We start from the raw sequence: 13621 nt of genomic DNA on the forward strand, positions 1-13621 counted from the left end.
GGGGCATTTCAAGCATCTCCAAAGGGCTGTGACCCGGGTGATGGGGACGAAGCCTGCATCCTGCATCCATCTGAGCAATCCCTGAGGTCAGCAACGGTCTCTGGGAATGTCCTCAGGCCAGGACAGGCTCTGTCTACCTCGAGATAGCCTAGAGATGAGGTGGGGACAAGAGGCAAGAGGCTGATGACACAATAGTGTCAACATAAAGCTGATACCATCTTGGAGGATCCAAAGAGTCTTGGGGGGAGCGTCCCTCTTCCTCTCCCCTCCCCGGGGAGCAAAGCAGCTCCTCTTGAGTCCCCTGCAGGCTCTTTTGGACTAAATGGGCCCCACGGACAAGAGTCAACGTCGGGAGCCCTAGTGACACTAAGCCACAGCCAGCACCCGCCTGACCTGAGGGGCAGGGCCCAGCTGGCTTGGGGAGGCTTCGCCCACTCCAAAATCCTCTCTCCCAGGGAGCTTCTAGGGCACCTAGGAACCCGTGGAGGGTCTGGCACGTTGGCAGAAAAGCAGCCTTGGGGAAATAGAGCATCCCCAAGCGTAGTTAATTTGCCTCTAGTCTTGGGCAACAGGGGCATATAATTCATGCCTCTCCCTGCCATGAAATGTCATGAAGTCCTAACTCTCCCTTTCCTCGATGCTGAGCCACCCAGCATGCCAAACGCCTGTCTGGCAGGCCGCTTTCGTCACCCCCATAAACAAGGAAAGAGGACACCAGCACTGTCCACTGGCTCCTTCCCTTTGCTCTCTGCTACCCTAATTATCCACCTTGGTACTTAGCAGCTGCCAATATCCCAAGCTTATAAACTTGTTAATGGTGATTTGGGGTTTGACCCTGCCCAGCCCTCCGTCCACCACCAGATAAAAGGGTGGAAGCTGGGCTGGCCTGATAACTGGGCCCTCGAGCTCTCCCCGCCGGCCGCCTCTGTGCCTCTCTGCCTCTGTCCCACCATGTCGTGCCGCTCCTTCCAGCTGGGCTCCAGGTGCGGCGGTCAGAGCTTCAGCTCGTGCTCGGCGGTGCTGCCCCGGATGGTCGCCCACCATGCAGTGAGCAAGGGGCCGTGCCGGCCCGGGGGCGGGGGGGGCCTCCGAGCCCTGGGCTGCCTGGGCTCCCGGAGCCTGTGCAACGTGGGCTTCGGGAGGCCCCGGGTGGCCTCCAGGTGCGGCCTGCCTAGCTTCGGGTACCGAGTGGGGGCCGTCTCCGGACCCTCGGCCTGCATCGCCCCCGTCACCATCAACGAGAGCCTGCTGGTCCCGCTCGAGCTGGAGATCGACCCGGCCGTGCAGAGGGTGAAAAGGGACGAGAAGGAGCAGATCAAGTGCCTGAATAACCGCTTTGCATCCTTCATCAACAAGGTAACAGGGAGGCGCCATGCTCCGGGGCTGTGGGGGCAGAGAGCGCCTCGCGTCTGGTCCAGGGAGGCAGGGAGAGGCAACTGGGAAGCCGAGGTGATTGGCCTCTGCCGCACGGCATGACCACGAACCCTTGAAAGCCGCTTCAGTCGGGCTCAGCACTAGACATTTCTACCTGCTGGTTCTTGTCTTACTCTCTTGTCATCTCTCTCTGAACAACATCTGATGAAATCACCAGGGCTGCCTGAGGTCAGACTATAAGAGGAACTTCCAAAGCAATGATAGAGCCAAAAAGAAAAACCAATGAGGCAGAGGAGGCTCTAACGATAGGGCCGCCTTCTGAGTGCCTGAGCGGGGGCGAGACCCTTGGGTCTGGAGGCAGGGATGGGCCCCCTGACCCCACGCTTGCCTCCGGTGTAGGCCTGGTAGGAGGAGAAGATGGAGCACTCAGAGCTGGGAACACAGGGTCGCTGTCACCCAAGCCTTGAAAGGCACAGAAGTGACCAAGCAGACTTCAAGCAGGTGCCTTTGCACCTGTCCCGACAACCGGGGAGGCTCTTGGGATCAGGGGCTGAGCCGGTGTTTCTGCCGCCCCCGGCCCCGGGCGGAGGGCAAAGAATCCTGGGTCAGAAGTCAGGCGGCCTGAGCCCTGGCGTTGGCCCCACTCGTGCCGGCTCCCCGAGGCCCTGTGCCAACGCTGTCACTTCTCAGCCTCAGGGCGCTGGCCGCCCGCGGGGAAGGGCCGTGGCAATGGGGGAATCAAACGAGGTCATATACCTAAAAGTGCTCCAGAAAGAAACTTATTTTAGTAAATGAGAACTGTCCCACTTGCAGTTTTATCTTTTTTTTTAATATTTTATTTATTTATGCATGAGAGACACAGAGAGAGGGGCAGAGACACAGGGAAAGGGAGAAGCAGGCTCCATGCAGGGAGCCCCACGTGGGACTCGATCCCAGGTCCCCAGGATCAGGCCCTAAGCCGAAGGCGGCGCCAAACCGCTGAGCCACCAGGGCTGCCCACAGTTTTACCTTTAAAGCTCATTAGGTTCTGGGCCCTGATCGTCAGCAACATCGCAGCACCTCGGGGGCGGCTCCGGACGTAGGGCCACATCGCTGGCCCCGCAGATTCCTCTCAAGGATCGGGCGCCGTGCTCCCTCCGCCAGCAGCCGATGGTGTGGCCGTGATGGGCTCACTCGGCTTCTCCCAATCTCGGGTTCTAAACCCACAAAGGGAGAAGCCCGGCTGGCGGGAGCTCTCCCCGTTGCCGTGACAGGGACACATTTTGGACGCAGCCACACAGAGCGCAGCAGAGTCAGGGGAAAGGGCTTGGAGTCCTGGGACAAAGTCTTCGACCTGACCTCCCCTGAGTGTCCCTGGGCTGCGACCAAAGCAAGCCTGAACTCCCAGGCGTAGTGTCACCGGCTGACACCAGTATGAGGACTCACGAAGTGCTTCCCATACCCGATACCACGCAGGAGCCTTAGGAAGCCAAGCGAGGCTCCAAGGGACAGGATGTGTTGGCCAAGGTCGCAAGGCTCGTGGGAGGTCGGCAGGCAGCGCTGGAAGGTGGCCTCTGGGGCCAGTACTCCTTCCATGACAATGCGCGACCCCTGGGTGGAAAGTGGGGGTCTTAGGAAAGCTCGCCTGGGCCAGGGGAGCTGTGGAGACACATCCTCAGGGGCCAGTCTATGCGGACAGCCTCATCTGAAAATTGCAGCTCGCTGGCGGCAGCGTGCCGGGAGCAAGAGCGCGCTGCCCACCCACCCGCCACCTCTTAGAGGCTCCCAGCCGTGGTCCCCAGCTCCCTGCTCTCCGGTGACATCCTGTGCTTGGCTGCAGGTCCGGTTCCTGGAGCAGAAGAACAAGCTGCTGGAGACCAAGTGGAACTTCATGCAGCAGCAGAGATGCTGCCAGAGTAACATAGAGCCCATCTTCGAGGCCTACATCTGCGCCCTTCGGAGGCAGCTGGACTGCGTGGCGGGCGATCGGGCCAGGCTGGAGTCGGAGCTCTGCAGCCTCCAGGACGCACTGGAAAGCTACAAGAAAAAGTGAGTGTGGCCCACTTTCACCCCTCCAAGGCACGTGCAACAGCCTGGGCCTCAGTTTCCCCACCTATGCAACGGGAGGCCTAAAACTTGGTTGATTAGGTGAGGCGTCAGTGCAGCGGGATGACACAGGCACAGCGCCGGGGACACCGCCCGTGGGGCAGAGCTCGCGGTAGAAGCTCTGAGGTTGTGTGTTTGTCTGCACCTCCCTTGCCCCACGCTCGCTCAGTCATCCCAACGTGGTACCCGCTCTTGCTCCCGCCTTTTCCAGCAGCCGGGGCTCCGCTCCACCACCCGCCCTGCTGTATCTTCCAACCATCCCCGTCCAGGTGCGGAACTATGTCTCATTCCCCAAACTCGCCCCCCAAACCCTCTTCCGTTCAAGCTTTTGCTCCCGCTGTCCCTTCCCCCGATAAGCCCTTCTCGGCTCCTCTCGGGACGGCACCCAAGCTGTCACCACAGCCCATGTTTCCTCTCACTCCCCAACATCCAGCTTCCAGACCCGGTGTCCACAGCTGGAAGCCATCACCCCTCCTCACCTTCAGGGCTCTACGTCCCCAGTTCTTGTGGTTAAGGTTCGGCTCCCGGCCTGACTCGCAGGAGAAGGTAGCCGGGAAATAGATGTCAACTAAGAGCAGGCTTCTAGGTCCAGTGCCTGCAAGAGGCTTGAGGCCCAGACACACTGTCTCATGGGTCCTAGGAGGGTGTCTCTGGGCCCAGGGTCCCCTGGGAGCACAGGTTGCTGGGGGAAGGTAGAGAGAGACACATTTCCATTGACAAGAAGCAGGGCAAGTATGCTCAGAGCAATGGTTCCCAGGGGACGTGCATCAGCAGCATGGAGCCACGTGGCAGGCGCTTGAGCTGCAGGTGTCGGTCACATGCCTACTTGGTGCCAGACCCTGTGCTGAGCTGGCTCCTGCCCTCAAGATGCCCCCGTCGGGCACAGACCTCCACACACACGATCCAACAGTGATGACGGGAGACAGGACGGAGGCGGAGAAGAAAGCCCAGACATTGAGAGTGCACACGGGGCCCAGGAGAGCTCCCCGGAGGAGGTGCCATTTGCTCGGGGCCATGATGAAATTTCCTTCCAGTTGGGCCTTACAAAAAGGGAGTCCAGAGTAGATCCCAGTAAAGCGGAAGGGATGGGAGCAGGTGATAAGAGGGGCCAGAGTGCGCCAGGTGAGACCACTCAAGCGGAGCCCGACAGGAGAGGCACGGCGAGGCCGGCCCTCGCGGCAGGGGCGATGCCCTTCTCGGCGGGAGATGTGGTTTGCAGCTCACAAGGAGGACTTTGGGCTGGGAAGTGGCGGTGGGGGTAGAGGGATGAGACGAAGCGCCGTTTTGCCGGTCACGGCCAGCACTGGTGGCGTCCGCGTGCCGGACAGACACTAACCCGTGGCCCGTGTTGGCTCGCGGCAGCTCCGTGAGGCCGGACCGGGGTTATTCTCGTTCTGTACATGATGAAGCTGAGGCTCCCACAGGTCCCCGACCCGAGTCCCTTACCCAGAGTCACGTGGCTAGCACCTGACCAAGCTGGGATTCACACCCGGACAGAAGGCTCCGGCTGCCGGGCCCACGCTGAGGCCGGAATAAGGAAGGACGGGCGTCGGGAAGCTCAGTGAGGCGTTTAATGGCTCCACATCCCTCGGCAGACTGAGTCATCCTGGCCACAGGGAACCCCTGGCCCTGGTTCCGCTGCCCAGGGCGACAGTGAGTGGGCGAGGAGCTCCCTCGGAGCCTGGAGGAGGTGGTCGGGCTGTCTCCACGGCTCGGTAAAGTGGGTAATTGCTACCTCTGCAAGTGAGCTGCAAGTGGAGGCCCGGCTCAGACCTCTCCTGGCGGGGAAGGACCGGGCGGGCTGGGACTCCAGGGTCTGCAGCCCGATCTGAGAACCACCCCGAGGAGAGACAGAGGTGCCAGCTGCAGGCAGCCAACTCCTCAACACCTTCCCAGAGCAAACAGCTGGATGAGATGGGCTTCCTGGGCAGCAAGGTGGAATGAAGGGGGCCTTAAGAAGGACTTCCCTGAAGATGACTAATCACAGGAACAGGCTACTGGGTGGCGGGGAGGGAGATAAGCACGCAAGGAGGGAGATAAGCACACAAGGTGGCTACAGAGAGGCCATGGCGACAGTGCTCTGTCCTGAGCGGCTGGAGGGCCTGGAGGTGTCCAGTGACGACGGGGTCCTTAGGGCGTTAAGGCAGTGAGAGGCAGGATTCCCCGCCTCCCTCCCCCGCCGGCCCTCCCTCAGGCTGGATACCAAGGCTGCTTCCAAACCCCAAGCCAGACTAGGATATTTCTTCCCGCCCATCCACCAGGTATGAAGAGGAGCTCTCCCTGCGGCCCTGCGCCGAGAATGAGTTTGTCGCCTTGAAGAAGGTGAGGGGGTCGGTCCCAGGGAGACAGAAGCCCCCCCAGCCGGCCCAGGTGGCCTCGCCACACTCAGCCCCTGACAGGGTCCACACGTGTCCGCAGCCCACCCCCCACCCCCCGACGGGGCCTCTCACCCCTCGGGGCCTAGGGCCAACCCCACTGACCCTGGGAAAGAGGAAAGCCAGCCTTCCCCCACTTCTTGCAGAAAGGCAGTGATTGACCCGCCTCCACTCCCGGCTCACGTGGTCCCGACCCGTTAGGGTCGTACGTACACCTGCCCTAGCGGTTGGAGATACAGCCCAGGCCAAATCAAAAATCAAACAGAAACTGGCTCGGACCACAAAAGAGGAAAACGATAGCACCGAGGTGCTCTATGGCCCGTGCTTCACAAAGCGGACTCAGAGAAGCCGCAGTCAAGGCCCCTTCAAAACCAGCTCCATCAGAGCCTTCCCCATCAGGGTGCCAGGTTCAGGCACGGGGTCCTGGGCTGGGACCCCTCCCTCCATCCTTGGCTTTGTCGCCTTTCCACTTCCACGCAGGCCTGCACGTGGTCTCACACCCGCCACCGGCCTGCCTGGGAGGTGGCCCAGTGGGAAGAGGGGGTGGCCGTGTCGTGGTCCCCCGGCCCCAGGTTATGGTTGTCTCTGCTTGGCTGCAGGAGGTGGACACGGCCTTCCTGATAAAGGCTGACCTGGAGACCAACGCTGAGGCTCTGGTCCAGGAGATTGACTTCCTGAAAGGCCTGTACGAAGAGGTACCTGCAGCCCCACCGCCCACAGATGCTCAGTCAGGGGCCGGCTGGGTGGGCACGGTGGGGAGGGAGCGCTCCTGCCAGCGGGTGCTGTCCAGGGCAGGCGGCCCCAAAGGTGAGCCCCGGAAGAAATCGGCTCAAACAGCTGGTTCTCAGGCGGGGAGGCTCCCAGGATTCACAGGGGCCAAGCCTCGGCTCTTGGGTCTGCATAACTAGAGGGGGGACGAGGAGTAGGTTGGTGACGGGAGGCTCGAGACAGCTACGCAAGGTGCCGTGCAAATCTGCTCTGGGAAGGCGAGAGCTGTCCCCTCCCGTCTCCATCCTCAAAATACTCCCGCCTTCCCACCTGCCGCCCCCCCATCACCCCAGGAGATGTGCCTGCTCCAGTCTCAGATCTCCGAGACCTCCGTCATTGTGAAGATGGACAACAGCCGGGAGCTGGACGTGGATGGCATCATCGCCGAGATCAAGGCCCAGTATGACGACATCGCCAGCCGCAGCAAAGCCGAAGCTGAGGCCTGGTACCAGAGCCGGGTGAGGCCCGGGCAGGACGGGGTGGGGACCCCAGCCTCCTGTCCCCCAGGGAGCGAGTGAGAGGGTGACGAGGGCTGCATTGCACCACAGCCATAGGGAACCCCATGAGCCTTGGGTCCTGTTGTTTCTGCCAGGCCCCAGGCCAGGTCCCCGCAGAGGGTGTGGGAGGGGACCCCACCGACAGCCCAGGCCTGTCATCAGGGCGCCGGGGCGTCCCAGCGCTCCCCACGCACAGACGCCCTGGAGGCCTTCCTCTAAGCAGCACTCAGGAGGCACTAATTGGCAATGGCTGCAAAGAGGGCCCTGGGCTTCGGGGCGTCGGGGAGGCTGTGGCGCAACGGTCGCTAATGGCAGGGCACGAGCGGTCGTTAAGGCGGCCCCAGACTTAGGGAATCAGGTGCTTGCTGGGAGGGAGCTTGATACCCCCGAGGGCAACTTGATTTCACGACTAGTATCACCTCCGTGTCTCCCGCCCTGTCTGTGAAAGGCACCACGCATTCATTTGCTCCGTCATTTATTCATCCAACAACCGTTTGTCGAGCATCCGTCATATGCCACGCACCGTCCTAGGGGCTGGATCCCAGCAGGTTACAGAACGGACGGCAAACCCTGCCTTCGGGTCACTTTCCTTTTAGAGGCAGGGGCAGCAGGGGAGGGCCCGGCGATAAACGGGGTGACTCAGTACCGTGGATGTGTGTGAGGCGGTGGCGTGTGCTTTGAAGAAAACCAATCAGCATGAAGTGAAGGGAGTGGTGCGGGAATGAGGTTTTAAATAGGGCGGCCAGGGAAGGACGGCCTTACTGGGGTGGCATGGATGGACCATGAGGATACTGAGAGTCACACCGTCCCTGCCCGCAAAGAGGCCACGGAAATAGACTGCCCACAGATGACACAGGGGTTTTCTGTTGCCGTCAGGGACACGGCTCCTTCCAGCTTTCTGCTCCGCCGTCCTTAACGTTGCCATAGTCCCCACGGTCGCCTCATGTCCCAATGAGGCTGCCATATTGCTAATCTCGCATGCTTGTTCCGGGTAGGAAGAAGAACACGGGGCAAAAGACACAGGCCAGCTGGGTTCTCCCCCACTCGAAACAGCTTTCCTGGAAGCCTTACCCACAGACCTCATTAATGCAAAAGCCAGGCCTCCCTTCTGAGGCTCGCTGCCACCCCAAACAGAAACAGAGCTCTTTGGAAGAAGAGGAGGGTGCACATTGGTTGGGCAGCTGTAGGCTTTGTCGCAGCAGCCGAATAACAAAAGAGCCCAAGGGAGTGATTTGTGCTTAATCACTTATTTTGCCTTCTCTGTGCAAAGGGCTCCCATCCATCATGGGCAGAAAACCTAAAGTCGGCTAATTTCTCGCATCTATAGGTGTGATTGATAAAACATGATTCAGAGATTGATTTTGGAGCTGCAATGGTTTATTTATTTATTTTATTTTATTTTATTTTTATTTTATTTATTATTTATTTATTTATTTTTTGCTGCAATGGTTTAAAAAAAAAAGTTAAGCCAGAGTAGGAAGTAACGTTGCATTCTGTTTTCAATGGTTTTGGAGGAGAATATCCGAAGGTTCTCACCCTGGTGAGGCCGATGCGGTTTGTCCTCACTCCCAGATCCGTTAGGCCTTGCAGGCCGAGCACAGAAACCCCTCCTAGGATCCAAGAGGGAAGTCTAAAGGGGAAGGAGCGCTCAGGAGACCCTGGGGCTCTGGGCGAGGGGGACGAAGAAGAGCCACAGAACAGCTAAACAGAGAGAAGGAGAGCTAGGAGCGGCGTTTAGTAAGTTTGAAGGTTCGGAGCTGGGGAAGGAAATAAGCAGCCGCCCAGGAAAGGACCCCCAAACTGACCAGAAATGCAAAGGGGCCGGGGAGCAGCCCAAGCGTGAGAATCCCGAGAGCCTGGGCAAGGCAGCCACGGGAGGAGAGACTCCCGACTGTGAGAAGGGGCGCTGCGCTGCGGGGGCCGGGGCGGGTGCGGGTGCGGGGCTGGGCTCTGACCGCCGGCTCCCGGGGTCTCTGCAGTATGAGGAGCTGCGGCTGACAGCCGGGAACCACTGTGACAACCTCCGCAACCGCAAGAACGAGATCCTGGAGATGAACAAGCTGATCCAGCGGCTTCAGCAAGAGATTGAGGCCGTGAAAGCCCAGGTGAGGCCAGGAAGCCTGGTGGGAGGCCCCACCGCGCTGTCCCGGGGCGGCTCCGTTCTCCCTGGGAGCGCGGGGAGGAGGGGATGGACGTCTGGCCCTCACTCCGGGGGGCGCAGGCCGTCGGTACAGAAGCTGGCCCACCGCAGGCAGGAGCGGCCTTGGGAGACAGCGAGGTCCGGACGGACCCTAAGCAACCTTTGGTCACAGGGGAAATAGCAAGGATGCTCCCCTAGGTGCGGGCACAGAAAAAGTGGTCGCCACGGCCCCTTCTAACCCAAAGACTCCAGTCCTGTGATCCTGAAAAATTCCAGGTGACTCCCAGGTGTCCATAAACACAGACCCACTCTGTTCTCCTAGGCTGGTGAAACCCAGCCAGACACTTGAAGTCTTAGCCCCAAGATCTCCTTGAAGTGTCACAGGTAGAGCTGGACCCACGTCCCTGGAGAAACCAGATGTCACGGCCCCAGGACGAGATGCACAGCAGCTTTGAAGCTGGCATGTCACCACGACTGGGAAGGAAATCCCCTTCCTCCTCCTATGTGTTCCCTTTACTGTCGCCTCACTCCCACACTCACAAATCTGCCCACGCGGCCGGTTATGCCACCCAGCGGGTGTCCTACGCCTCAACTCAGCTCCGACACTATCTAACCGGAGAGAGGGTCAGATCCCACAGGGTCAGGGTCCCACACGACCGCCCCCACTTCAGATGCCCATGGCAGGTCCAGGTTGTCACCCGTGCTTCTGACCCATCAGAGGTTCCCACGACCCCCTCTTCCAGTCGATTAATTTGCTGGAGTGGCTCACGGAACTCAGGGAAACAGTTCAGCCACTATTTAGCCATTTGTTATAAAAGGATATGATCAAGAATCCGGGTGGACGTCCGGATGGAAGAGAGGCATAGGGCGGGCTAGACGGGAAGGACGCGGAACCTCGATGCCCCTCTCTGGGCACACGACCGTCCCAGCACCCCCACTTGTTCACCAACCTGGAAGCTCTGTGAATCCCATACTTTGGGGAATTTTGTAGAGGCCTCCTCTCTTGGGCATGACCAGTTATTAAGTCCATCTCCAGCTCCTTCCCTCTCTCTGGTCATGGGGCTGGGGGGCTGAAAATTCCAAGCTTCTGGGCATGGCTTGGTTGTTCTGGTGACCAGCCGCCCCCCAGGAGCCATGCGGGACTCACCCAGACTCACCTCATTGGAACAAAAGACACTGCTATCATCCACGAATCCCAAGGGATTTGAGAACTTTGTGTCAGAACCCAAGGTCCGAGACCAAATATCAAAACAAAAGATGCTCCTAATGCTCTTACCACTTGGGAGATTTGCAAGACTTTTAGGGTTCTGTGCCAGGAACTGGAGGCAGAGACCTATATATATATATATTTTTTTTTTTAATTATCTCCTAATGACCATGTTCTCCCCGTTTTTCTGAGAGTCAGCTTTGGGCTCCAGGGAGCCCCCAGTAATGCCCTTCTGTGCCCTCGCCCCCAGCGCTGCAAGCTGGAGGCCGCCGTGACTCAGGCGGAGCAGCAGGGCGAGGCGGCCCTCGGCGACGCCAAGTGCAAGCTGGCGGGGCTGGAGGCCGCCCTGCAGAAGGCCAAGCAGGACATGGCCTGCCTGCTCAAGGAGTACCAGGAGGTGATGAACTCCAAGCTGGGCCTGGACATCGAGATCGCCACCTACAGGCGGCTGCTGGAGGGCGAGGAGCACAGGTGAGGCCCGGCTGCCCATCACGGCCAGGTCCTCCCGCCCTCTGCTTCCTGGGGCTCCGCTTGCCCACCCCACGGTCAGGGGGAAGCCCCAAAGGGCACAGAATCCCCAGCGCCACCCCTTCACGCAGTGCAGGGCCGCAGCGGGGGCAGGAGGATGGGTGCCCCCACCCCCTTCATCAGCCTTGCTCTCTCTGACGCGGTCTCCTTGTGTCTTCTTCCCCTCACTCCAGGCTGTGCGAGGGCATCGGGCCCGTGAATATCTGTGAGTAGATGAGCATTCCTGCGGGGGCTCTGGGGTCGTGGGGGCCGATCAACCCAACAAGGACAGGCCACACTGCCCCCTGCCCAGGCTGCGGGCAAGCCCCCCCCCTCCCAAGGAGGAGCTCTATCTGCCGGGAGCTCCTGGCCAGACGGAGAGGCTGTACTTCACTTTGGGGGGCAGAATCAGGAGCAGATATGCAGCAGGGCCTCAGTGCTTTGGGGTCTAGAAGCTGCTGGGAACCATCATGACGAGGGGATGCCTCTCTGGAGAAAGCAGTTGGGAAGCAGGCTCAGACAAGTAGAAACAAGCGTGAAGCGGAAGCCGAGGCTTTGGGAGGAAGAGGACAGCTTCTAAGCACTTTTTGTGGCTAGAGTAGAAAGTCGGTGGCTGGCGTGGGGGTGTCCGTTGGCGAGTGGCAGCAGGCGGGGGGATGGCCTGGCTGAGACACCTCAGGGCAATGCCCTTAGAGCCACAGGCCGCAGGACCCTAAGCAGCCCTCCCTGTTCCCACAGCTGTGAGCAGCTCCAAAGGCGCAGTCCTCTACGAGCCATGCACGGTCAGCACACCCGTCCTGAGGACCGAATACTGCCCAGGGGCCCCTGGGGTCCTCAAGAGCAGCGGGGGCTGCAGCGTAGTGGGCTCCGGCGAAGTCTACATCCCCTGCGAGCCCCAAGGGGTACTGGGCTGCGTGAGCGGCCGGAGCCCCAGCACGAAGGTGGGCGCTGGGGGCAGCGCCTCCCCCCACAAGTGTTAGCACGGCCCCAGAGGCTGGAAGCCCAAGGACAGGCTTCCAGCCCGCAGCCTGGATGCCGTCCCCCAACCAGGGCTGAAGACAAGGATGTTTCCAAACCCCGCCTTCCTGTACCGACCGCAGGTTTCTCTGGGGTTTTCTGAGAGGCGCCCCTCGGGCATCTTCAGGAGTTACCTTTCACTTAGCTGTGCGCCACCCGGAGCCAGCCCCTGGGGGTGAAGGCATCAAAGCTCCGCTTTGTGGACCGTCCCCTGCAAGTTTCCCCACAGAGCCAGTCTCCCGGCCCCACACCCCTGCAGGCTCCCCGCCCCCTTACACTCTCATGCCCCCGAGAAAAGCGAACTCCTTTTAGCACCCAGCTAACACACGCGCCGCGGCGATCACCCGAATCCCACTCTGAGTTCCGGAGCCAGGTGCCCGCGTTTCAGGATCGCTCTAGACCTGTTAACGGCCCTCTCGGGTGGCACACGGAATCAAGAGGCGGTCTTTGGGCACTAGATTTCCCTGCTCAGGGCTGCGGAACTCACACTGAAAATACATCTTTTTCCTGAGTCCCGTTGGCAGCTGACGGCCGGGAAATGCCAAAACAAAGGCAAGGGGATGTGGGGAACTTACTGGACGGAGAGACGGTCGAGAGCTGACACCCTTGGCCCAGCGGAATCAAGCCCCCGCCCCACCCTCTGTACATAGCCCGCCCCGGCCCCAGGCCAACCCCCCACCTCCTGCTCTGTCTCCTTTTAGAACCTCTTGCTTTTGGGCTGATGTGAACGGGTTTTCCTGGCTACAGTGATATGGGGCTGCCCAGAAACTGGGAGGCTTTGGCTCAGGGGCTGCACAGAAAGAGGTGTCGCCCTGACCCCGTCTCCCCAGAGGCCCCTAGTGTTGCATCCTGCCACCCACCCAGGGAGCCACCATCTCTGCCATGAGCCTCTGGGCTTCTCTGTTCCCAATAAACTGACTGTTCACAGACTGCAGGCATCAGGATTATTTCTTGCACCCCCACCTGATCTGTGGGGTGCAAGGAGGCTGAAGGGGAACCAATGAGCAGATTTGGGACCTGGGAGCTGGGATGGGGGGGCTTGGGAGTGGAAATGAAGGTTATCATACAGATGGAAAAGCTACATATGGATGATTGGTAAGCAGCCTGTGGAATAAATGCGGATCCATACGATTTGCATTTAAAATCCACATATCACACCCCAATAGATTGCAAGACACTTGCCATGTTAAAAACCATGGCCTTGTGCGTATAGGCCTCCTCACCTCATGGTCCCCTGCACAGGCCCCAGAGAAAGCCTGTTGCGGGGAGGGGGCTATCATGTCTATATTTAGCAGCCGCCAAGCCCTGGGTTCTGCTTCCCCATCCTGGACCAGTCTCCGGGCAGGTCAGGGACAGGCCTGGGGAAAGCTGTGCAGATGGGTAGAAGCCCAGCCAAAAAGGAGGACCCTCAGACCCCTCTCCCTCTTTGGGAACCCCAAGACTTGGAGATGAGAGTTGGTAGGAGCATTTCTATCTACCCTCTGTGGGGCCCCCACATCCTTCCTGTGGCCTCACTGATCCCCTGTAACCAGCTGCCCACTGCAACCTCCCCATGGGGGCTCCCCTCTCCTGAGTGTCAGGGTGCAGCTCCCCTTCCCCCACGGCCCCATCCAGAGCATCTATTCTGTGCCAACCCCTGCATGAGAAGCGG

General features: G+C 60.0%; 1 protein-coding gene across 1 annotated transcript; it reads left to right on the plus strand.

Annotated features, from left to right (window-relative positions):
• The first annotated feature begins 899 nt into the window (after positions 1–899).
• KRT82 (keratin 82) lies at positions 900–12900 on the plus strand. Its single transcript, XM_077871833.1, has 9 exons — positions 900–1356; positions 3194–3402; positions 5721–5781; positions 6434–6529; positions 6896–7060; positions 9079–9204; positions 10697–10917; positions 11148–11179; positions 11692–12900. The coding sequence occupies exons 1-9, from the start codon at positions 952–954 to the stop codon at positions 11931–11933; spliced, it is 1557 nt and encodes a 518-aa protein (XP_077727959.1). The 5' UTR covers positions 900–951; the 3' UTR covers positions 11934–12900.
• The last annotated feature ends 721 nt before the right edge of the window (positions 12901–13621 follow it).

Source organism: Canis aureus, chromosome 25 (genome assembly GCF_053574225.1).
Source record: "Canis aureus isolate CA01 chromosome 25, VMU_Caureus_v.1.0, whole genome shotgun sequence".
NCBI classification, from domain to species: domain Eukaryota; kingdom Metazoa; phylum Chordata; class Mammalia; order Carnivora; family Canidae; genus Canis; species Canis aureus.